Genomic DNA, 24,079 nt, shown 5'->3' with positions numbered 1-24,079 from the left:
ATTAGAACAGCTCTTGAAGATAATCAGACTAAAAACACAACTAGTTACTGAGAAACTGAAATGCACAGACTTTACTCCTGTGGTGGAAAACTGGATGATACAAAGCTCTGACACTGGAGACTCCTTCCATACATATTAAACGTCAAACGATTCTTTACAGCAAACGTCATTGATCGCAATGATTTTAACCCTTTCATTATTAGTCCTAAATACAAATTCCTGTGAATTAGCAGTGCTGTGATATGATTAAATAATATTGCCTGCCTTTTTTCATGGTATATCAGATATATTCCATTCAGCTACTCGTCTTTGAGTCGTTCAATAGCATGCTAGCTGAATGGAATATATCTGGTATACCACGAAAAAAAGGTAGCTATTATTATAATACATACACATTCCTTTTGAGTGGGCGGCACTACGGTATAGTGGTTAGCACTGTCGTCTCACAGCAAGAAGGTTCTGGGTTTGAGCCCAGCGGCCGACGGGGGCCTTTCTGTGTGGAGTTTGCATGTTCTCCCTGTATCTGTGTAGTCCGAAGACATGCAGGTTAGGTGATGTTGGTGTGAACGTGAGTGTGAATGGTTGTGTGCCTCTATGTGTCAGGCCTGCAATGACCTGGTGGCTTATCCAGGGTGTACCCCGCCTCTTGCCCATAGTCAGCTGGGACAGGCTCCAGCTTGCTCGCAACCCTGCATAGGACAAGCGGTTACAGATCGTGGACAGATGGATTCCTTTCGGGTCTTCAACGCCTCTTTTTCAAAGAAGAAACCTTTATTCATCACATGCACACTTCAAGCACAGTGAAATTCATCCTCTGCATTTAACCCATCTGAAGCAGTGAACACACGCACACAGAGCAGTGGGCAGCCACACCAGAGCGCTCGGAGAGCAGTCAGGGGTTCGGTACCTCGCTCAAGGGCACTTCAGCCCAAGGCCGCCCTGCGTTAACCTAACTGCATGTCTTTGGACTGTGGAGGAAACCCACGCGGACACAGGAGAACATGCAAACTCCACAGAAAGGCCCTCGCCGGCCACTGGGTTCGAACCCGGACCTTCTTGCTGTGAGGCGACAGCGCTAACCACTACACCACCGTGGCGCCATTCTCTCAAATTTTTCTGTATTTAATAAAGCAAACCTGGCGGCCATGTTTGTTTACAAATTGTCCCAGTCGCTTGCTAGCATGGAAGTTTTACGTCTTCGACGTGTGATGTGGTGGTTAGCACGGTCGCCTCACAGCAAGAAGGTTCCGGGTTCGAACCTAGCTGCCGGCGAGGGCCTTTCTGCGTGGTTTGCACGTTCTCCCCGTGTCTGCGTGGGTTTCCTCCGGTTTCCCCCACAGTCCAAAGACATGCAGGTTAGGTTAACGTAGGGCGGCCTTGGGCTGAAGTGCCTTTGAGCAAGGTACCGAACCCCTGAGTGCTCTCCGAGCGCTCTGGTGTGGCTGCCCACTGCTCTGAGTGTGCGCGTGTGTTCACTGCTTCAGATGGGTTAAATGCAGAGGATGAATTTCACTGTGCTTGAAGTGTGCATGTGACAAATAAAGGTTTCTTCTTCTTCTTGTCGTCTTGCCAACCATGCAATATCGTAAACCACATTCAACGCTCATTCTCCACTGGACAGAGTGACGCAATACACATAGGATAAGTGATATGCGAACAATATTGCATGCTATCGAACCAAATGAATGAATCCTGCTAGAAGGGAACAGAACACGTTATTATTCGATTGAATAAACGTCCTGTATGTCTCATCTCATCTCATTATCTCTAGCCGCTTTATCCTGTTCTACAGGGTCGCAGGCAAGCTGGAGCCTATCCCAGCTGACTACGGGCGAAAGGCGGGGTACACCCTGGACAAGTCACCAGGTCATCACAGGGCTGACACATAGACACAGACAACCATTCACACCTACGGTCAATTTAGAGTCACCAGTTAACCTAACCTGCATGTCTTTGGACTGTGGGGGAAACCGGAGCACCCGGAGGAAATCCACGCGGACACGGGGAGAACATGCAAACTCCACACAGAAAGGCCCTCGCTGGCCACGGGGCTCGAACCCGGACCTTCTTGCTGTGAGGTGACAGCGCTAACCACTACACCACCGTGCCGCCCCGTCCTGTATGTATAATATTTAAATAATATTGGCTGGCTTTTTTTTTTGTGGTATAATCAGATGTATTCCATTCAGCTAGCATGATATTGAACGAGTAGCTGAAGGGAATATACCTGATATACTACGGGGGGGAAAAAAAAAAAAAGAAAAAAAAAAAAAGCACCAGCCAATACTATGATTTTTATACATACACATTCGATGGAACGGTTACAGATTTGTTTACAAATTAGCCCAGTCGCTCGCTAGCATGGAAATTTTACGTCTCTGACGCGAGACGTCATGTCGTCTTGACAACCATGCAATATCATAAACCATATTCAACGCTCATTCTGCACTGGGTAGAGTGATGTACGGTAATATACGGAGGATAAGCGATATGCTAACAATATTGCATGCTATCGAACCAAACGCATGAAACCCGCGAGGAGGAGATAGGAACGTTTTTATTCCATGGAAAAAAAAAAAAAGTGTCCTAGATGTATAATAATATTCTTTAAGCTCAATTTAAGACTAAAAATGAAAGATGATGTAAGCAAAAACAAATACAGACGATGAATATTAGATGGCCAAATGATAAGGAGTAGTGTAAAGCGTCAGCAGGTTGCGCTGTTGTTGAAATGCTATAAGGCTGAACGGACTCCCTTTACAAGGTTATTTTTGCCCTTTAATTTCTTTTATGCAGCTGAATACTGAATGTTTGCTTTAGCTAACCCTCTTTTCTTCTCCTCCTCCTCCTCTTGTCTCACGGTTTTTACTGAACCGGCGTGGCCTCTGTCTTTCCTCCTGACGTCACCAGCTGGATCAGACTGCCTGAGGCCGGACGCTCTGACCCACTGGCCCAGCTGTAGAACATTCTGGAAAAAGAGATAGAGCAATGAGAATGATAGGAGGAAGGAGAACAGGGGTAGGATAACGAGTTGGGAGGGAGAGAGAGAGAGAGAGAGAGAGAGAGATACAAAGGAAAAAAAAATCATGATGAAAACTAGTTTCACTGGCTGTCAGCAGCCATAAGCCCACGTAGAAAATTCTAGAAAGAGAAAACCTTCAGCATTTAGTTATTATCTGATTACAGGAGTGTTTGTTTTAATTAACCACGACCCTGCCCCTAGCTGCAGAGCCGATTTCTATCCCTCTATGTCATGTCTCGTGCTAGCTCGCTAATCCCTGGAGCTCTGCAGAGATTCTCTGGAGTAACTGTCTCTCGTGCTAATGACTCTACAGTACATACACTCGCGTTTTATCTTGGATATGTATGAAAAACAAAAATGACACAGATGACGCTATGGCAAAATTCACAGGCCTCATTATATTACATTACAGCACTTGCTAGAAGCCAGAAATGCACTACATGGCCAAAAGTATGTGGACACCTGACCACTGAACATCCCATTCCGAAAGCACATGGAGCTGGTCTGGCCACTCTTCTCGGAAGACATTCATTCAACTAGATTTTGGAGTGTAGCTGTAGGGATCGTACTCATTCAGCTCAAAGATATTCGTGAGGTCTGTCCAGAGGGGCTGGAGCACATCTGGAGTTACAGTTCATCCCAAAAGTATTCAGTGAGGTTAGGGCTCCGTGAAGGCCGCTCGAGTTCTTCCATCTTGGCAAACCATGTCTTCATGGAGCTTGCTTTGTGCTAATCAGCACTGTCATGTTAGAACAGGTTTGGTTTCCAGTGAAAGGAAAATGTTAAAAACGTGATAGGACACTCTCGACCATTATGCGTTTCCAATTTTGTGGCAACACTTTGACGAAGACCTACATGCGGATGTTATGGTCAGGTGTGCACAAACTTTTGGCCATGTAGTCCATCTTGTAATCCAGAAAATGCAGCCATATGCCTGTGCCTAGAAATGATCGTCCAGCCTCCCTACAAAAAAATATTCATTCTGTCTTTTGTATAAATTAAAGCTAGACTGCCTTTCAGATTTTTCAAGTGTAGGTCATAAAAATAATTTCCCCCGACACTCAGCTATTTTTGTTAAGTGGACCGAAAGCCACTGAATTCAAGTCACAGACTTCCAATTTTATTAGTTTAAAAAAAAAAAAAGTTAAGGAATTTAAGGCCATGTGGCCCTAAATTCTCCGCTATGTTTTCCTGCTTCACCATGACCCAATTCAAGATACTACGTCATGCATCACGTGGTGGGCTTTCCCCATTCGCGCAAGGCATTGTGGGATACAAATTTGAAACAGGAGAGAAAAATGGAGGACGTGAGTGTGCGAATGAAACGTGAAAGACCGACTACAGTAACGGAAAGAAGCGAGAAGAAAAGACGTTATGTTATATACGAAGGAAAGGAAACGCAGGACCAGACTAATAAATATCGGCGGTCAGCGAGCACCTTGGTGTGATCAGCTGTTCGTTTAGTGACAATGTTGTAACGGTCACAGGTAAACCCGTGCGCGCGCACACGGACTTCCTCTGTCTGCTTGATGCGAGCGATTTCATGCACATTATTTGCTCGGGAATCTCTTCAAATTTAATAACTTCCCAGCCACAGAATGATCTGATATTTTGTGAGATATTACAGAAATAAACATACATCACAACGACCAAATTTCAGAGGGAACTAAATTTCACCGATTTTATGAAATCGAAAGGCCGTCTAGCTTTAACTCTATTCAGAAAAGTCTTGGCACTAGTGATGCATGATGCTGTACATTTGAGATTGACTATTCTTTCAAAACTCTACTTTGTCTTCTGGTAACTTGGTCGGGCATTATTAGCTCATCCTGATTGTTACGCAAGACAAGATTTCTGTTTGATTTTATTTTCTATCTGATATTATAGTCAAGAATCCTTTCAGGCATCCTGTACCTTTTATAGGTCTCATCTGACTTTAAAGGGACATTAATTCTGATAGACGTTCATCATGAACTGTACATGACTTACAGATTATACTGTGCTATAATTTGGTTGAATGGCGTACGATTCAACTTATTGGTAGATTTTTAGATAATATTTTTAGTATAAATATGCAGGTTATTACTGAAAACTGCGTGCGGTGATGGTCCGAATTTCTCGACCAATTTCTTGATAATCACCTCGAGCGACTCGGCAAATCGCTTTCACCGTGAGGAAGAATTACACAATGACGAAAGAAAAACACTGTTCCTAAAAGCACTAAAGATGCTACGAAGTTTGGTCTCAAACTATTCAAAGGTACGGTGGGATTGTGATTTATTTTATCCATTTCAAAACAGATACGCTACTGTTCAAAAGTTTGGGGTCACCCAGACAATTTTGTGTTTTCCATGAAAAGTCACACTTTTATTTACCACCATAAGTTGTAAAACGAATAGAAAATATAGTCAAGACGTTTTTCTGGCCATTTTGAGCATTTAATCGACCCCACAAATGTGATGCTCCAGAAACTCAATCTGCTCAAAGGAAGGTCAGTTTTATAGCTTCTCTAAAGAGCTCAACTGTTTTCAGCTGTGCTAACATGATTGTACAAGGGTTTTCTAATCATCCATTAGCCTTCTGAGGCAATGAGCAAACACATTGTACCATTAGAACACTGGAGTGAGAGTTGCTGGAAATGGGCCTCTATACACCTATGGAGATATTGCACCAAAAACCAGACATTTGCAGCTAGAATAGTCATTTACCACATTAGCAATGTATAGAGTGTATTTCTGATTAGTTTAAAGTGATCTTCATTGAAAAGAACAGTGCTTTTCTTTCAAAAATAAGGACATTTCAAAGTGACCCCAAACTTTTGAACGGTAGTCACATACCCCTTTTCCCACCAAATCAGTTCCAGGGCTGGTTCGGGGCCAGGGCTGAAAAGCCAGAACAGATACGTTACTGTTCAAAAGTTTGGGGTCACCCAGACAATTTTGTGTTTTCCATGAAAAGTCACACTTTTATTTACCACCATAAGTTGTAAAATGAATAGAAAATATAGTCAAGACATTTTTCTGGCCATTTTGAGCATTTAATCGACCCCACAAATATGATGCTCCAGAAACTCAATCTGCTCAAAGGAAGGTCAGTTGAGAACCAGTTTGCTTTTCCATAGCTCGTGGTGCTAAGCGGAGCCACGTCATTACATCGCTGTATACGTCAGTTACGTCGCTGTATACGTCAGTTACGTCGCTACGTTTGCATAAACCTTGGCACAAATATCAAAGCAAAAACAACACGGAAGAAGCAGCAGTAACAACAATAATAATGGATGACTTCGCATTTGCTTCTCGTCGCTTAAAAATGGCGATCTTTCGCAGTCTTGTTATTGTTGTTGGTCTTAACAACTCCGCCCCCCCGCTGACGTAAGCGGTTCTTTCCTCTGGCCCAGCAGAGAGTTGGTGCTAGCCTGGAACCGGTTTTTCTGGCCCCAGAGCCAGTTCTTTGTCAGTGGAAACAGAAAACCCGGTTCCAAACTAAGCACTGGCCCCGAACCAGCCCTGGAACTGCTTTGGTGGAAAAGGGGCAACAATGACAAGCCTGTTTGTGTGCCGCTTTTGAAGTTTGAAATATTCTATGTTGCATGACTTGATGTCGTATTGCCAATTTTGGATTTATAATATACTAATCTAGTAATTAATAACCCGGCAACCCACAGTGTTTTCCTTCACTGATCTGAATGAAATCTTTACAAAACCACCATCGTGTTTATTCTCACTCTTGATCAGTAAACATTCAGTGTCTGGAAGAACATCACTGCCACCTTGTGGCTGAACCCAGCAATGCCAAATCCAGTGTAATGGTTCTCCCCTTGTGTGTCACATGCACTCATGAGCAAATGTATTTGTATTCATTCATTCATTCTTTCATCACTTACTAATGCGCACTCTAAACACTCACTCTGCAATGTACTCCATCGGTGTCCAGCTGCTGAAGTCTGCATCAGGCATGAATTTCCTGTTCATCGGCGTATCCAAGGTAACCCTGGAACATGACGTCATTATGGGGTTATCTAAGACAAGCTCTGGAACAGAACAGATGCCTGAGGCGGCAACAAGAGGACTGAAACGCCATTTAAAATTGCACTCCTTAAAAACACAAAAGGAGAATCTTTTTGAATTCTGATAAATTCCAGACTGCACTGAAAATTAAAGCGCAATGAAATTCCAGACAAATCCTAAAAATGATACCCTGTAAAATCATACAAGCCACAGTTTTGCACTGGCTTCCAATCTTTGTTTGAACATTTTGTTCATTTCAACTCTCATCATGATTTACATTTTTCCGGCCCTGAAATAACCCCAAAAACAGAGCCGTCCTTAGTCCTTCCCCTTTTCCTTAAAATACAACTTCCAAAGTATTCACAGTTACAGCAGAAAAAAAAAAATTGGGTTTGGTTGGAAGAAAGGATGAGGATCAAGTGTTTTTACTGGAATTTCAATTTGTATCACAGGAGGCAGACGAGGTTATTTGCTTTCGCTGTCGCTTTGGAAGCATGATGTTAAGATCATTTGAGCGGTTTGTGGGACTTGACTGGAGCCACAATTAATTAGGACGTCATAAATGGCCTAAATTAGTCGAGAGAGTCATTTTTAATTGCAGCACAGATCTGGAATATTGACAATAGAATATTTTCCATTCAACATCTCATAACTCTCCTAAGCCTCTGTCCTTCGTGTTTGTTTTCTCGCTTGGCACCAAATTGTGACCGGACTCGTTTTGAGGTAAAAGAAAGAAAACAAAAAAAACAAGAATGCTCCGAGAGGACAATATCCCCTGCTGGCAACTCGGCCATAACTTTGGTAAAATGCGACTGAATTGAATGAAACTGCCGACATTAACAAAGAATCCTGCCAAGTTTTATGAAATTCCTCCAAAAATTGAGAGAGGAGTCGATTTCAGAAGCTGAGTACCCTTCCTGGGACGGATGGCTGGACGGACGGACATTGCCACGACATAATCCCCTTCGGGCCTTCCTGCCAGCGGGGGATAAAAACTCCTGGTGACTGCTAGGGAAGAGCACAGCAATCCTGAGCATTTCGGGATTCAAACTCTCAATACAGCAAAAATCTTCCTGCTGCGCCATCGGCCACATTTCGTCTACCTTGTGGCTGCTTACCGTAGGATTGCATGCAAAAAACGTACTGAGAAAAAAAAAATTGAAAGCACTCAAAGGGATCTAAAATTCATAGACCAACTGCTTCATTTTCTAAAACGTCTGTTATGGTAACTGGTAAACGGACATACAGGTATTCCTAGAACACACTCGTCTCGCTTGTTTGTATTTAAGAGGTGCTATATGCACAGAAAATGCAAACTAACTGCTGGAACTAAAGCTACAGTGAGGAACTGAAGAAATATCGGCTCGTGTGAGACACAGTAACGGTCTGAGGAATCAACAGGCACAATCGTTTTGAAATATTACCGAAGACTGATGCTTTCTTATCATTATTAGTCTGTTCTAACATACACTTGTGTTCAAAATAATAGCAGTCCAACACGACTAACCAGATCAATCACTGTTTTTGGTGGAAATTCTATTACTACATGGCAAATAATTTACCAGTAGGTGTAGTAGAGTCATAGAAAACCAACAGACCCAACATTCATGATATGCACGCTCCTGAGTCTGTGTAATCGAATAATTAAGTGAAAGGGACGTGTTCAAAATAATAGCAGTGTGGAGTTTAATTAGTGAGGTCATTCAGTCTGTGAAAAAACAGATGTCAGTCAGGTGGCCCTAATGTTAAAGTGCCATTCCACCATTGGATGTATTCTTTGGCATAAAATACAATATATTTTATGACAACATGACTAGACAGAAATCTTTTAGCTTCAAAATGATATATCAAACATAATTTTTTGACAACGACAAGTATATTAATTTTGCGACCAAAGTCACCTACCCTTTTAATTTCCGCGCGGTAGTGAAACGTGATGTCATCGGCAGGTTCCCCTTCTTGTGTACCACGTCACATGTGACGTGGCACAGATTATCAGCAATGGCGGATAGAACGCGATTTCCACTTGTCGATTGCTGTGCCGATATTCACCATCGACATCACTTGCTATTTTCCTTCGCTTCTTTTCTGAAGCTGACAATCGCGTTCTATCCGCCATTGCTGATAATCTGTGCCACATGACGTGGTACACAAGAAGGGGAACCTGCCGATGACATCACGTTTCACTACCGCGTGGAAATTAAAAGGGTAGGTGACTTTGGTCGCAAAATTAATATACTTGTCATTGTCAAAAAATTATGTTTGATATATCATTTTGAAGCTAAAAGATTTCCCTGTCTAGTCATGTTGTCATAAAATATATTGTATTTTATGCCAAAGAATACATCCAATGGTGGAATGGCACTTTAAGGATGAAGCCAGCACATGTACATCCGTTTCTCTCTGAAAACCTGAGAAACATGGGTCGTTCCAGACATTGTTCAGAAGAACAGCGTGCTTTGATTAAAACGTTGATTGGAGAGGTAAAACGTATACTGTAAAGAAGTGCAGAAAATGATGGGCTGCTCGGCTAAAATGATCTCCAGTGCTTTAAAATGGACAGCAAAGCCAGAGAGACGTGGAAGAAAACAGAAGACTACCATTCGAATGGATCGAAGAATAGCCAGAATGGCCAAGACTCAGCCAATGATCAGCTCCAGGGTGATCAAAGACGGTCTGAAGTTACCTGTGACAATTAGAAGACGCCTGTGTGAAGCTAATCTATCGGCAAGAAGCTCCCGCAAAGTTCCACTGTTTAAAAAAAAAAAAAAAAAAAAATGTGCTAAGAGGATACAATTTGCCAAAGAACACATTGACTGGCCTAAAGAGAAATGGAGAAACATTTTGTGGACTGATGAAAGTAAGATTGTTCTTTTTGGGTCCAAGGGCCGCAGACAGTTTTTCAGACGACCCCCAGACAGTGAATTCAAGCCACAGTCCACTCTGAAGACAGTGAAGCATGGTGGTGCAAGCATCATGATATGGGGATGTTTCTCTTACTATGGTGTTGGGCGTATTTATCGCGTACCAGGGATCATGGATCAGTTTGCATATATCAGAATACTTGAAGAGGTCATGTTGCCTTATGCTGAAGAGGAAATGCCCTTGAAATGGGTGTTTCAACAAGACAACGACCCCAAACACACCAGTAAGCGAGCAGCATCAGGGTTCAAGACCAACAAAATGAAAGTTATGGAGTGGCCAGCCCAATCCCCGGACCTTAATCCGATAGAAAACTTGTGGGGTGACATCAAAAATGCTGTTTCTGAGGCAAAACCAAGAAATGCAGAGGAATTGTGGAATGCTGTCAAATCATCCTGGGCTGGAATACCTGTTCACAGGTGCCAGAAGTTCTCAGAAACCGTGGTTATACAACTAAATATTAGTTTAGTGATTCACAGGAATACTAAATCCTTAAGATTTTTTCAGTTTATACAGTAAATATTTGGAGTTTGTAATGAAAAATGCAGACACTGCTATTTTTTTGAACAGCCCAATGTTCATTTTTCTTCATTTTCTGTAAAGTAATTAAAATTTCATACATTTTTCTTCATGTTTTGATGTAGAATATAATGTGCAGTGTTCCCAACGCATGGGAATAAAAACTATAAGGATTTTGAGCTTTACTCACGTTTTTAAACACACTGCTATTATTTTGAACACGACTGTATCTGTGAAGAATCCCAGTCATCCACGTACATACTGTAGTAATCTGTGGTTGGTTGAAGAGAGCAACTGGACTTGCTTGAAGATTCTTGAAGACGTTTCGCCTCTCGTCTGAAAGGCTTCCTCAGTGCTGTCTGACTAATAGGGAGTATCCAGTATTTATCCTCTCATGGATCATCATAGAATCCGAATCAGAATGCTGATGGCTGCATTGTAGGTGGCTGATCAAAGATGTCATAGACCCCCACCTCTGTTCAATGATGGTCGTTCCAGGTTGACAAAAAAATGAACGATCCTCTCTGGCTAAGATGTCTGCCAGGTGGGGTTTACATTAGACCGTATCAGCGGATCATCAGATTAACGTTTTTAAAACGATTAGTGTGCACACAGCAACACCGATACACGATTCGCGTGCACACAGCAACACCAATACACGGATACGCTCGGCTCCGCAGGCATCCTGCGCTCCAAATCACTCCGCCCTGAACAGCGAGTGCCCTCTGGAGGGTGCGCACTCCGGCCCTGCGCAGCTCACAGAGCGCGCGAGTGAAGCGCACGAGCAGTGATTCGGGACTGAGCCGCTGTGTGTGTGATCCCAGCGCATATCACTTACCACTTGCAAGTGGAAGGATGGCAAGCCTAAAGACAATCATAACTACACAATGGGCAGTATTTGCATCAGTATTTGCAGTATTTTCATACTTTTATACTCTTTAATGAAAGGTGATACAAGGCGGAAGTCCGCACCGTTTTTCAGCAGTCGCGTCACATGACCAACGCCAGCGAATCAGGAAGGTGGATGTCACAGTGACGTTGTCCAATGAGACGCCAGCTAGAGCTCAGCACAGCGTATCCGCGTATTCTCAATGTTTACACAGCACCGGAGCTGACACGATCTGGATTGAATACGTGGACCCTGGCGGATTCCCGTTTCCCGGCGTTTCCAGGCGGTTTAATGTAAACGGACAGTGCATCCGCGAAGAAAACAAGACAGATACGGTCTAATGTAAACTTGGCCCCAGTTTTCTGGAAGTCCTCTCATACTCCCGCACCAGTCGAAGGGATCTCATCCCAAAGTGCGTAGAAACATCTCAGAAGAATTTCCGGATGAGAGGCGAAACGTTTTCAAGAATCTCCAAGCAAGTCCAGTTGCTCTCTTTTACCAACCACAGATTACTATGTACCTGGATGACTGAGATTCTTCACAGATATGTTTCTACGCACTTTGGGATGAGATCCCTTCGACTGGTGCGGGAGTATGAGAGGACTTCCAGAAAAGTGGCAGACATCTTAGCCAGGGAGGATCGTTCATTTTTGTCAACCTGGAACGACCATCATTGAACAGAGGTGGGTGTCTAAGACATCTTTTATCAGCCGCCCACAATGCAGCCATCAGCATTCGGATTCTATGATGATCCATGAGAGGATAAATACTGGATACTCCCTATTAGTCAGACAGCACTGAGGAAGCCTTTCGGATGAGAGGCGAAATGTTTTCAAGAATCTTCAAGCAAGTCCAGTTGCTCTCTTCAACCAACCACAGATTAGTCTGTTCTAACCATTTTTTCCAAATGGACTCTAGATTAATCTACGCTCAGGATTCTTCGACTACGTCGTGTTTCTCTTCAAGATGTAGAGGAAAAATGCCGAGGCACCCAGCCACTGATGAACAGATGTACAGTTCAGGTTAGGACCAAGAGCAGCAAAAGCTGATTTGTGTTCATAAAAGACAGACAGACAGACAGGGACAGAGGAAGAGCATTTACGGGAGGATGGCCACGGCTGCAGCGCCTGCAGGAAGACCGCTGTTCTGCCCAGCCGCACTTTCACACAGCTGATGCACTGCTGCCTTCGCCATGCCATAACCCACCATACCTACAGCGAGAGAGATCAGAAAGCAACTTCAAGAGACAGCCATCACTACTGGCACAAGCATTAAAACAGGGATCCCAGCAGTAATTGAAAAAAATAGAGGAATGTAAGAAACTATCAGCAGGGGTCAAGGGCGCTGCAAGGCCCCTGAAACTGTTGAGATTTTAACATTTAAAGATGCTATAGAACACATTTTTTTTACATAGATTTAACATAGAAAAGCAACAGAATTTAACAATAATGTGTATCTATTTGATGCCATATTTTGTAATCAATGACATAAGTGGCAAAAAAAAAAAAAAATTATAAAAATTAGATGAAAATGTACCTTTGAAGAATATACTTCTTCTAACCTGGACACTGTTCCACTATCTCTTTTATGGACGATATCTTTTTTCCACGACATATTGAATGAAGTTCAACGCATTAGAAACAAAAGCACGAACACATTTTCTACAGGGCTTTGAACCGGTTCAAGGAACGAAAACCGGGAACTTTTTCTATTTCACATGGAACAGAAACGAAACCAGAAACTTTATTATTTTTTATGTTCCGGAACAGAAACGCTTATTAAAAATAATGGTAACCGGTTAATACCGGTTTTTATTTCGTTCCTCAAAGTTTCCGTAGCCTACAAATAAAAAAGTCATTCTTCTCCTGCGCAAGTTTCTATGACCCGCTGGGTTCACTTCCTGTGTGACGTTCGCTGACTGAATGGAGAGAGCGGGAGGGTGGACTACTATCACGTCTGCACATCTTAAATAAGAGGTAAATATTGCAGTCTATCGTTATTCGAAAACGTCAATTTCAAACACGATATCAATATATTTGCCCACGTTAATGAGAGGCTCGCGAACATTAAATGATGTTAACCTCTGTTAGCCTATCAATGCATAGGGCCTGACTAGCCTTTGGTAACACACTAAACGAATTATCTTTCATTTTTGGCACTTTTTCTGTTTGTGTAGATGGGAAGACATACTGAGAATCCAAATCGCCAACATTTGAAATAATAATTGTTTTGAATTATTTCTTGTCTTATTTAATGAAGGCTGTAATAGAATTAGCCTACATTTGGCTTAAGCTGGATGAGACAGAGACATCATTTTATAGCCATTTGTTAAACAGCTGACAGGGAACGTAATTAACTGCTCCGGGAACGAAATTTTTTTGTTCTAACCGGTTCGGGAACGTCTATTTAATGGTGGAACCCAAAACCGGAAACGTTAAAATTCCGTTTCTGTTCGGAACGAACCAATAGGAAAAAAAATTCTGGTTCAAAGCCCTGATTTTCTAGCAAATGGGCGCAGCCATATTGTTTTCTCGTTCTATCGCGTACAGTCTCGCGGTATTTACATCAATTTAACTTCCGAATGTTCCCGAATGTCAACGAGAACAAACGAAGCTGACAAAAACAACGCTAAACAAGCAAACCAAATCAGAACGTATTCTGCTGGTCATTTTACTTAAACATATTTTTAATGGATATACAAGAGATTTAAAAAAAAAACAAACAAAACAAAAACCCACCACCACTTTGGCTAGAAAAATAGCGGAATTCCGCTAAATAGCGGACGTCTGGGATCCCTGATTAAAAGTAGATCAATGAAATAATTTATGTACACTTACATCTTTTAATATAAATTTTATGCCTAAGAGCCTACTAAAATGACCTTGGTCCAAGCATATTCTTTTTCACACTGTACTGTATCAATGCCAGAAATTAATTAATTTCTAGCTGGGCTACTCTACTACTAGGATATCAGCTCATATACCATGAGTAGAGAAAAACAAAATGGCGGAGCGTGTTGCTGAACCAACCGAGGACGAAATAAAAACTCTACTCAAAAACAAAACCCCAAAAATTCCAAAAAATATCTCAAGAATTATCATCACATTTTTCACAAATTGCTCCTGTCATTTCGCTGGGTTGTTTACATTCTTCATCTTTAAGCATTAAAATTTGTTGAATTTTTTTAGACTGGTTCAAACGCTCAAAGAAGTTTGAAAATTACAGAACTGAAATGTCCGAGGAAGAATTAAATAAATGTCTAAACCTATTCTGTACCTCGGCACGACAGCAAGATGACGCTTTCGACAAAAAAACCCCAAAACAAACCACACAAAACGAAAGTCAATTTGTGCCGCCATTGACAGGTTTTTAAGAAGTCCGCCTAAGCAGAAATAATTTTCTTGGATGTTTCGTAAAGTTTTTATTTCTCGAATTTGCAAAAAAAAAAAAATGCTCCATTTCTCAAAATCCAGTGAATGTGGATAGAATAAAAAACAGTTATTCCACTCAATCTCGGTGCTATGCGCCTCACTGGCGATCAGCTCATGTACGACTTGATTTTGTGGAATAATTATTAAATCTATAATTGTTAACCTGCATTTTGGTCTCGTAAATGATGCTTTAAATATAATATACATCTTTACAGTTGTTTATTGTAATATTTTTACAGTACTTTACTGGCAGCTCTAATTTATGGCATCGTTATCTTCCTTTGCTTGAATTATGCTGGAAATAACCACAATTATCGTTATAATCGTGCACACTTTGGCTGTACCGGTGCAAACTTTCCTATTTAGCATGACTAAGTATCTACAGAATCTAAAGTCTAACAACCAGCAGCTGTGTTTTCAGTGCCTCATTGGGATGTTGTGTAAGCTACAAGACACATCTGTACTTCGTACACAAACATCTGGCCCTCACACTGTTCTGCTCTGGAGCGGCCGTATCTCCTAGCCATCAGTGATAAGAGATTAGACCTGAACTTTGGATTAAGTCTTCTCTGTCCAACGTGAAACTCATTCCCCATCCTGAAAAGACTAAACCTTGCTGCAGACCCTGCCCCCTCTCCACATGTTCGGAACCTTGACACCTGGAACCAATAACCAACTTTATGAGAGCATGAATGCTTCTTTAAAGAACAATATTACTTGAAGCCCAAAATTAAGCCCAGGCATGCCAAAATCTCTTATGGAGAATGAGCCAATGAGAACAAGGGGTGTGTAGCTGCTTCCCTACTGTTAAAGCAAATAACTTTTTTTTTTTTTTGTGACCTTTGACTTGAAAATTTTAAACTGAGGATAAAAAGCAGTGTGCTCACATGCTCTAACTCAAGCGTTGGCTTAAATTATTTAAATGCTTTACTGTATATATCAGTTTAATCTACGATGCACCAAGACGTATTTCAAAGGTTCTTCAAGATTAGCAAACCAGCAGAATGACGTTAAAGTGCCATTCCACCATTGGATGTATTCTTTGGCATAAAATACAATATATTTTATGACAACATGACTAGACAGAGAAATCTTTTAGCTTCAAAATGATATATCAAACATAATTTTTTGACAACGACAAGTATATTCATTTTGCGACCAAAGTCACCTACCCTTTTAATTTCCGCGCGTGATGTCATCGGCAGGTTCCCCTTCTTGTGTACCACGTGTCGGTCTATTTTTAGACTAGGAAACCCCCAAAGTGAGAGAGTCATTTCTCCTCGTATATGGGGGGCCAAAAAAATTGCGAAAAATTTTGGAGTTAATCTTTCAGTTAGCTAGATTTATTGGTATTAGCTAGATTTATTGGTATTATTTTTATCGCGTTCTATCCGCCATTGCTGATATGTGCCACGTCACACGGTACACAAGAAGGGGAACCTGCCGATGACATCACGCGCGGAAATTAAAAGGGTAGGTGACTTTGGTCGCAAAATTAATATACTTGTCGTTGTCAAAAAATTATGTTTGATATATCATTTTGAGGGGCGGCATGGTGGTGTAGTGGTTAGCGCTGTCACCTCACAGCAAGAAGGTCCTGGGTTCGAGCCCCGGGGCCGGCGAGGGCCTTTCTGTGTGGAGTTTGCATGTTCTCCCCGTGTCCGCGTGGGTTTCCTCCGGGTGCTCCGGTTTCCCCCACAGTCCAAAGACATGCAGGTTAGGTTAACTGGTGACTAAATTGACCGTAGGTGTGAATGTGAGTGTGAATGGTTGTCTATGTGTCAGCCCTGTGATGACCTGGCGACTTGTCCAGGGTGTACCCCGCCTTTCGCCCGTAGTCAGCTGGGATAGGCTCCAGCTTGCCTGTGACCCTGTAGAAGGATAAAGCGGCTAGAGATAATGAGATGAGATATCATTTTGAAGCTAAAAGATTTCTATCTAGTGATACCGTTTATATATACACATGTCAAAATATATTGTATTTTATGCCAAAGAATACATCCAATGGTGGAATGGCACTTTAAGCTCACGGTGCTGGATTTGGACTGGTCGGAACATGTGCTATGGATTATCTTTAACAGCACTTATCTGTCAGAAACGTTTGATTTTTAACTCCCTTTTTTCATACGGTGGATCAAACACTGAAAACGGAGAGTCCCATCATGTCGCATCAAAGCAGCGCTCTTAGCTGTGGGGCATGCCCTGTGTCCGACACTACTGTGCGGATGTGAGATAGAGAGCAGAGAGAGCACATGTGCTGAGAAACTGCTGAGTCATGTCTCCTCCCAGCTGCACAGCCAATCAGAACAGCTGTTTCAGGCAGTGTGCTGACGAGGGGGTATGAGTGGAGTGGAGGATTAAGGGCAACGCTCTGGTAGAGAGAGTGTATGCTTCAGAGAAGCACACTGATGAGTGGGTTTTACATGGACATGAGTAGGGTGTATGATCAGGTGGTTTTGGAAGGGTATATGATAATGTAGTCTTATTAGGGTAGATAAGGTGGTTTAATGGAGTGTGTATGATAAGATGGTTTTGGTATGGTGTATGATACAGTGGTATTGGTTTGGGACCAAAAGGTTGCCGGTTCAATTCCCTGGAACAGTAGGAATGGCTGAAGTGCCCTTGAGCAAGGCACCTAACCCCTAAAGGCCAATTTACGCCGACAACCCAGTCCTCGCAGACGGCGCCGCAGATAGCGTCTGCGTAGCCCCCCACCTCCGCAGACGCTCTGCGCACACCTCCCAAAAATTGTGACCACCGCAGAAGCCTCGCAGACAGCGTCGCAGACAAGAGGGCTCTGATTGGTCCACTCTACATCCGCTGTACACGCACTTCCGCTTCCCTACTTTCCCGGTTTGTTTTGTTTTCACGACCGCCATTTTTAAAAACACGAGCGAAGATGGAGCACCATGAAGAGCGGTTGATCGAGGAAGTGAGGAAGTGCGTACATCTATACGACTCCAGTTCTAGTCATTATAAGTAACCGGAGGATAAACACTCCACTAACCACACCCACCAACTACTCCTAGCGATTTCACGACTTCTCGCCCCCTTGCATTGTAGCGGTGAATAACACTGCGCACGCCTATTACTCCCCGCTCAACGATAAATTACAACTGTCTGCGAAAAGCTGTCTGCGAAAGCCTTGTCGCAAGAGCATGCAGAGGCCTTCACTGCTCCCCAAGTTGGCTACTCAGGGTATACTGCATGTCGCTCTGGCTAAGAGCATCTACTTAAATGCCTGTAATGTAATGTAATATTTGATAGGGCGCACGACCAGGCGGCACTGGGGCAGGGCGCACGACCAGGCGGCACTGGGGCAGGGCGCACGACAAGGTAGTCTGCCATGGGGGAAGCCATGGCTTAAAGGTTAGAGAAGCAGCTTTGGGACTGTTTCAATTCCCAGGACCAGCAGGAATGGCTGAAGTGTCCCTGAGCAAGGCACCTAACCTACAGCTGCTCCGGGTATGTTGTACGTCGCTCTGGATAAGAGCATCTACTAAATACCTGTAATGTACACTACCATTCAAAAGTTTGGGGTCACTTTTAAATGTCCTTATTTTTGAAAGAAAAGCACTGTTCTTTTCAATGAAGATCACTTTAAACTAATCAGAAATCCACTCTATACATTGCTAATGTGGTAAATGACTATTCTAGCTGCAAATGTCTGGTTTTTGGTGCAATATCTCCATAGGTGTATAGAGGCCCATTTCCAGCAACTCTCACTCCAGTGTTCTAATGGTACAATGTGTTTGCTCATTGCCTCAGAAGGCTAATGGATGATTAGAAAACCCTTGTACAATCATGTTAGCACAGCTGAAAACAGTTGAGCTCTTTAGAGAAGCTATAAAACTGACCTTCCTTTGAGCAGATTGAGTTTCTGGAGCATCACATTTGTGGGGTCGATTAAATGCTCAAAATGGCCAGAAAAATGTCTTGACTATATTTTCTATTCATTTTACAACTTATGGTGGGAAATAAAAGTGTAACTTTTCATGGAAAACACAAAATTGTCTGGGTGACCCCAAACTTTTGAACGGTAGTGTAATGTAAGGTAGTCTTGGGTAAGCGGTATGATTAGGTAGGGTTCATGTCTTAGGGCAGGATTTTCACAAGGGAATTTGGGAACTGTTTGGGGAAGGGTACATGTTTAATGATGCTGTACATAATGGATCGAGTTCATCTTTCACGCCAGTTGTGAGGACAGCATTTGGAGTATGGCGTATGTGTACTAAGGTCGGGGTTTTCTGGAAGAGGGGATTTTACATAGGGTGCATGTTTCAGGTTAACATGCTGATGTGGGGATTTTGCAGTGCGGAGGCAGTAAGGCCTATTGCCCTCAGCCCGTCAGATGATGTCTGCTTTAATCTGGGTCTTTAAGAGGTGTAAGGTCACATGGGTGAGACAGAATAAAATAACCATCTAGTATACTACATATAAGCTTTTGTTAGATAGCACATGCATTGATTATTTAACTAAATAATAACCACAATAACCAAAAAAAAAAAAAAAAAAAAAAATTACCCATAAGCCTTTATCTTCCCTTGCTAATCAATAATGCCCCTTTTCCACCAAAGCAGTTCCAGGGCTGGTTCGGGGCCAGTGCTTAGTTTAGAACCGGGTTTTCTGTTTCCACTGACAAAGAACTGGCTCTGGGGCCAGAAAAACCGGTTCCAGGCTAGCACCAACTCTCTGCTGGGCCAGAGGAAAGAACCGCTTACGTCAGCGGGGGGCGGAGTTGTTAAGACCAATAACAAGACCGCGAAAGATCGCCATTTTTAAGCGACGAGAAGCAGCAGCTGTACAAACGTGAAGTCATCCATTATTATTGTTGTTGCTGCTGCGGCTTCTTCCGTGTTGTTTTTGCTTCGATATTCGCGCCAAGGTTTATGTAAACGTAGCGACGTAACTGACGTATACAGCGACGTAATGACGTGGCTTCCCTTAGCACCACGAGCTATGGAAAAGCAAACTGGTTCTCAGCTGGCTCGCAAGTTGAACGAGTTGTGAACCAGCACCAGCACTGGCCCCGAACCAGCCCTGGAACTGATTTGGTGGAAAAGGGGTATAAGAGACAAGAGTAGTGGTTCAGCTTGAGCATGTGCACGCGCGCACACACAGCAAATAAAACATGAAAGAGGATTTTTGCTGACTATAGCATTTTGCAAAATGCTCTTCGACAAATCGCTTGTAATGACTACTAGAAATTTCTACCAGAGAAAATGTCTCCGAATTTCTAAAATCATCACAAATGTTACATATTGCATCTTTAAGTTCTTACTATTTCCAAGTAGTCACCCCTGATAGGTGTGGAAACTATGCAACGTCTTCACACAAGCAATTTATGCAAACCTTTACTGGCCTTGTATTAAGATATATATACACACACACACACACACACACACACACACACACACACACACACGTGCCTGGAGTTCCGCTGAGAGCAGCCTTGGCTCCGGTCAGTGTGAGCAAACCTCCAGTTTTGAGGTGCCGAGAGGCCAGATATGTGGAGATGGTGGACGTCCAGACACTTTGTTTCCACATCAGATCGCTGTTCTTAAACACATCTGCAAAGACAGAAAACGAGAAAAAGGGCGACAGAGTAAGAGATGAAACACAGATCAATAATAAAAAGAGATTATCAACATGTGCTTGTTTAAGTTACGCTAAGGTACTTTACGTGAAAATGTATGTCTAAATTAGAGATGAGACGTTCTTATATTAAATAATGATTATCGGACTGAAATAAGCAGAAAATGTCAGATCGGATATCAGAGAGGAAAAAAGAAAGGACAAATGCGATCGATTTCTATTAAACGTAACAGATATAACTCTAATACACACAATACTATTATCATGGTCACTTTGGCACACAAATTGTAACAGGAATACTGCATGTGGATGATATTACATGCATCACAAGTTATTATTTTCCTATTACAGTGTGTCATTAAGTGTTTTACTCCTCTTATACCACAGTAATTATTATTAAATTAAAGAACATGCTTCGCTCATCTGGCTGCCGTAAGATCGAGGAGCTGTTGCCATGGTGTGGCGTCAGTCATCCACAGTTCAGTTAAATCATATCTCTTCCGTCAATTCTCCACGGATTTCCGTTCCGACTGGTTTGTTTGAAAGAACTCATTGCTCCGCACAAAACTTGGTCATTGCATTGTCAATTTTTTTGCTAACAAGTTTGTAAAAAGATCAACTGTGAGCTACTGCTCACTTGCGTATCCCCCCGCTCTCGCTTATATCAAAATGCAAGCAATCAAACGAATAGGACACTTATTATGAATGTTGACCAACAAATAATTAAGCCTTTTTCTTTTTTTTAATTGAGATTTGCCACAGGGCGGCACGGTGGTGTAGTGGTTAGCGCTGTCGCCTCACAGCAAGAAGGTTCTGGGTTCGAGCCCCGTGGCCGGCGAGGGCCTTTCTGTGCGGAGTTTGCATGTTCTCCCCGTGTCCGCGTGGGTTTCCTCCGGGTGCTCCGGTTTCCACCACAGTCCAAAGACATGCAGGTTAGGTTAACTGGTGACTCTAAATTGACCGTAGGTGTGAATGTGAGTGTGAATGGTTGTCTGTGTCTATGTGTCAGCCCTGTGATGACCTGGCGACTTGTCCAGGGTGTACCCCGCCTTTCACCCGTAGTCAGCTGGGATAGGCTCCAGCTTGCCTGCGACCCTGTAGAAGGATAAAGCGGCTAGAGATAATGAGATGAGGTTTGCCACAATAAATACATAAATAGCAAAAGTGGCAGGAGAAGAATACAGGGCAAAGCCCCAATTAACATTCAACCCCTTAACAAAATACAAAACATATTTAGATGATTAAAAACAAGAAAAACAATAAATATAAAAAATAATCATCAATTGACCAAGTAACAAAAATATCCAAGGTAAATAAATATAGGTCATGGTGCCCGGTATGAGTACAATCTTGAATTATAATGGCTACGAAGTAGTTTTTTTTTTTAACTCAGGAACTGATGCAGACTTCTTTATATAACTAGGGAGACTGTTCCATAATTTTATAGTTTGAGGAAAATATGAGTTAGTGAAATAATCTTGCTTATGCGACGTAAGAGGACAAAAGTTGTTAGAATCATAGTTACGAGTTCTATAATGGCTGGTTGCAGGTGACAAAAAATTGACAAAATTTGTTATTATCCCAACCTTGAATTTGAATAGGAGGACCAAGTCATGTATCTCCCTGCGAAATTCTAGAGGGAGTAAATTTAGCTTACACAGCCTGTCATTGTATGTTAACTCTACGGCCGGACAGTTTAGAATACACTTTTGGCCCTTTTCCACTACCCTTTTTCAGCTCACTTCAGCCCGACACAGCTTGCGTTTCGACTACCTCAGAGCAGCACGACTCAGCTCGCTTCAGCCCTACTCAGCACCCAAAACTCGCACGGTTTTGGAGTAGGGCTGAAGCGAGCCAAACCGAGCCGAGTAGGGCTAGGGGCGTGAGCAGACACTCCCCTGTGCACTGATTGGTGAGGAGGAGTGTCCTCACATGCCCACACACACCCCGCGAGCACACTGGGATCTGTAAACCCGGAAGAAGAAGAATTACGAGAATTTCTGAAGCCTTATGCACCTCGCCTCATCTATACGCTCTTGCCAGTATCTGTTGGCGTTGTCGGTGACAACAAGCCACAGCACCAAGACCAGCAACACTAACGACTCCACGTCCTCCATGTTTATTGTTTACTATCCGGGTCGTGAGACTACCGCTTAAAAGGTCACTGATGTCACTGTTTGCGCCGCCTAACGACATCACGTGACGTCCACCCACTTTCGCTAACTCCACCCAATGTGTCCACCCACTTCCAGTCAGCATGGTTCAGCGCGGTTGTAGTCGAAATGCAACCCCAACAGCCCCACTCAGCACGGCACGGCTCAGCCCAACTCAGCCGCGTTGGTAGTGGAAAAGCGGCAATAGTGGCGCGACGCTGGATGTTTTCCAACAGCTTTCGATGTTTAACTGTATAAGGGGACCACAAAGGTGATGCATATTCTAATACTGGCCTAACTAAAGGTCATATACAGTAACTGCCTAGTTGATACATCGTAAATATCACGCCCACAAACGCGCTTCACAAGACCTAACACTTTGTTTCCCTTAGCACAAAGTTCCTCAATATGGGTAGCCCACGTGAGCTTATTAGAAACAACCACCCCGAGATCGAAAGTTTCAGAGGCTGTTTCCAATACCTTCCCAGCTAGCTGATAGTTATTTGGAGTCCCTTTACGTGATCTCAGCTTTGAGATGTGCAAAACCTTGCATTTAGAGATGTTAAACTGCATGCCATAATCCACACTCCAGTCATGGAGACAGTTCAAGTCGCTCTGCAAAGAGACGCCGGAACTTGCAGATTCGATAGGGCAATAAAGCTTGCTATCATCTGCAAAGAGGGCGAGGCTCGACCCGTACTCAAGATACCTTGGCATATCATTAACATGTATCAAAAACAGTAATGGACCCAAGATGGATCCCTGAGGGACTCCAGAAGTAACGGGCAACCACTCCGAAAATATGCCGTCAAGAACAACCCGTTGATGCCTGTCCGTTAAGTAGCTTTCAAACCACTTTAAAAGCGACCCAGAGACACCATAACAACTAAGCTTGGACAACAGGAGGTAATGAGGGACTTTATCAAATGCCTTGGATAAGTCTAGATGTAAAACATCAACCTCCTGTCCCCCAGCTAGCAAGTCCAAGATGTGATGATGGACTTCAAGAAGCTGAGTTACAGTAGATCTACCTCGCAAGAAACCATGCTGCAGGTGATAAAGAAATGGTATAAAATATGGATAATGTCCAAAAGACACAGCGTTCAAAGACTTTTGAAATAATACAAAGTAGAGATATTGGTCTATAATTCTCTGCCAAGGTGGGGTCTCCCTGAAACAAGTAAGTAAAGAGCAGTGTTCTCCTCAGGGATTTCAAATAGCATCCTGGTAAACTCATTCTGAAACTGCATTTTGCTTCTTGAAATAGCGTCAAAATCCACCCTACGGTATCTGTTTTGTAAATACTGTACATTCAGTCGGTAAACAGGAAGTCGATGTGTGACAGACCTGAAAATGGTAAACACGGTATAGAACCCCAAGCCGAAGCTCGGTACCAAATATCAAACAGTAGTGATTTGTAGCTGCTGAGAAAAATGCTACGTAAATTTTGTAAACCCATGCTGTGTGTTTCATACACTACGTTCAGACTGCAACCTGAAACGACCCATATCCGATTTGTTGTGAAATCCGATTTTTTTGTT

At 42.8% G+C, this 24,079-nt stretch overlaps 1 protein-coding gene across 1 annotated transcript in view; it reads right to left on the bottom strand.

Annotated features, from left to right (window-relative positions):
* Positions 1-2,244: 2,244 nt before the first annotated feature.
* qdpra (quinoid dihydropteridine reductase a) overlaps positions 2,245-24,079 on the bottom strand; it is a 55,488-nt gene continuing 33,653 nt past the window's right edge. Inside the window, exons 4-7 of the mRNA XM_060926838.1 lie at positions 20,220-20,360; positions 12,462-12,570; positions 6,929-7,012; positions 2,245-2,968 (exon numbers count right to left, since the gene is read on the bottom strand). Of these exons, the coding sequence (XP_060782821.1) occupies positions 2,866-2,968; positions 6,929-7,012; positions 12,462-12,570; positions 20,220-20,360 (437 nt within the window). The 3' untranslated portion in view covers positions 2,245-2,865. The remainder of the gene's footprint in view (positions 2,969-6,928; positions 7,013-12,461; positions 12,571-20,219; positions 20,361-24,079) is intronic.

This window comes from Neoarius graeffei, chromosome 8, assembly GCF_027579695.1.
Source record: "Neoarius graeffei isolate fNeoGra1 chromosome 8, fNeoGra1.pri, whole genome shotgun sequence".
NCBI classification, from domain to species: domain Eukaryota; kingdom Metazoa; phylum Chordata; class Actinopteri; order Siluriformes; family Ariidae; genus Neoarius; species Neoarius graeffei.
The sequence above is the reverse complement of the archived record's forward strand: the minus strand, read 5'-3'. Positions and strand labels throughout refer to the sequence as shown.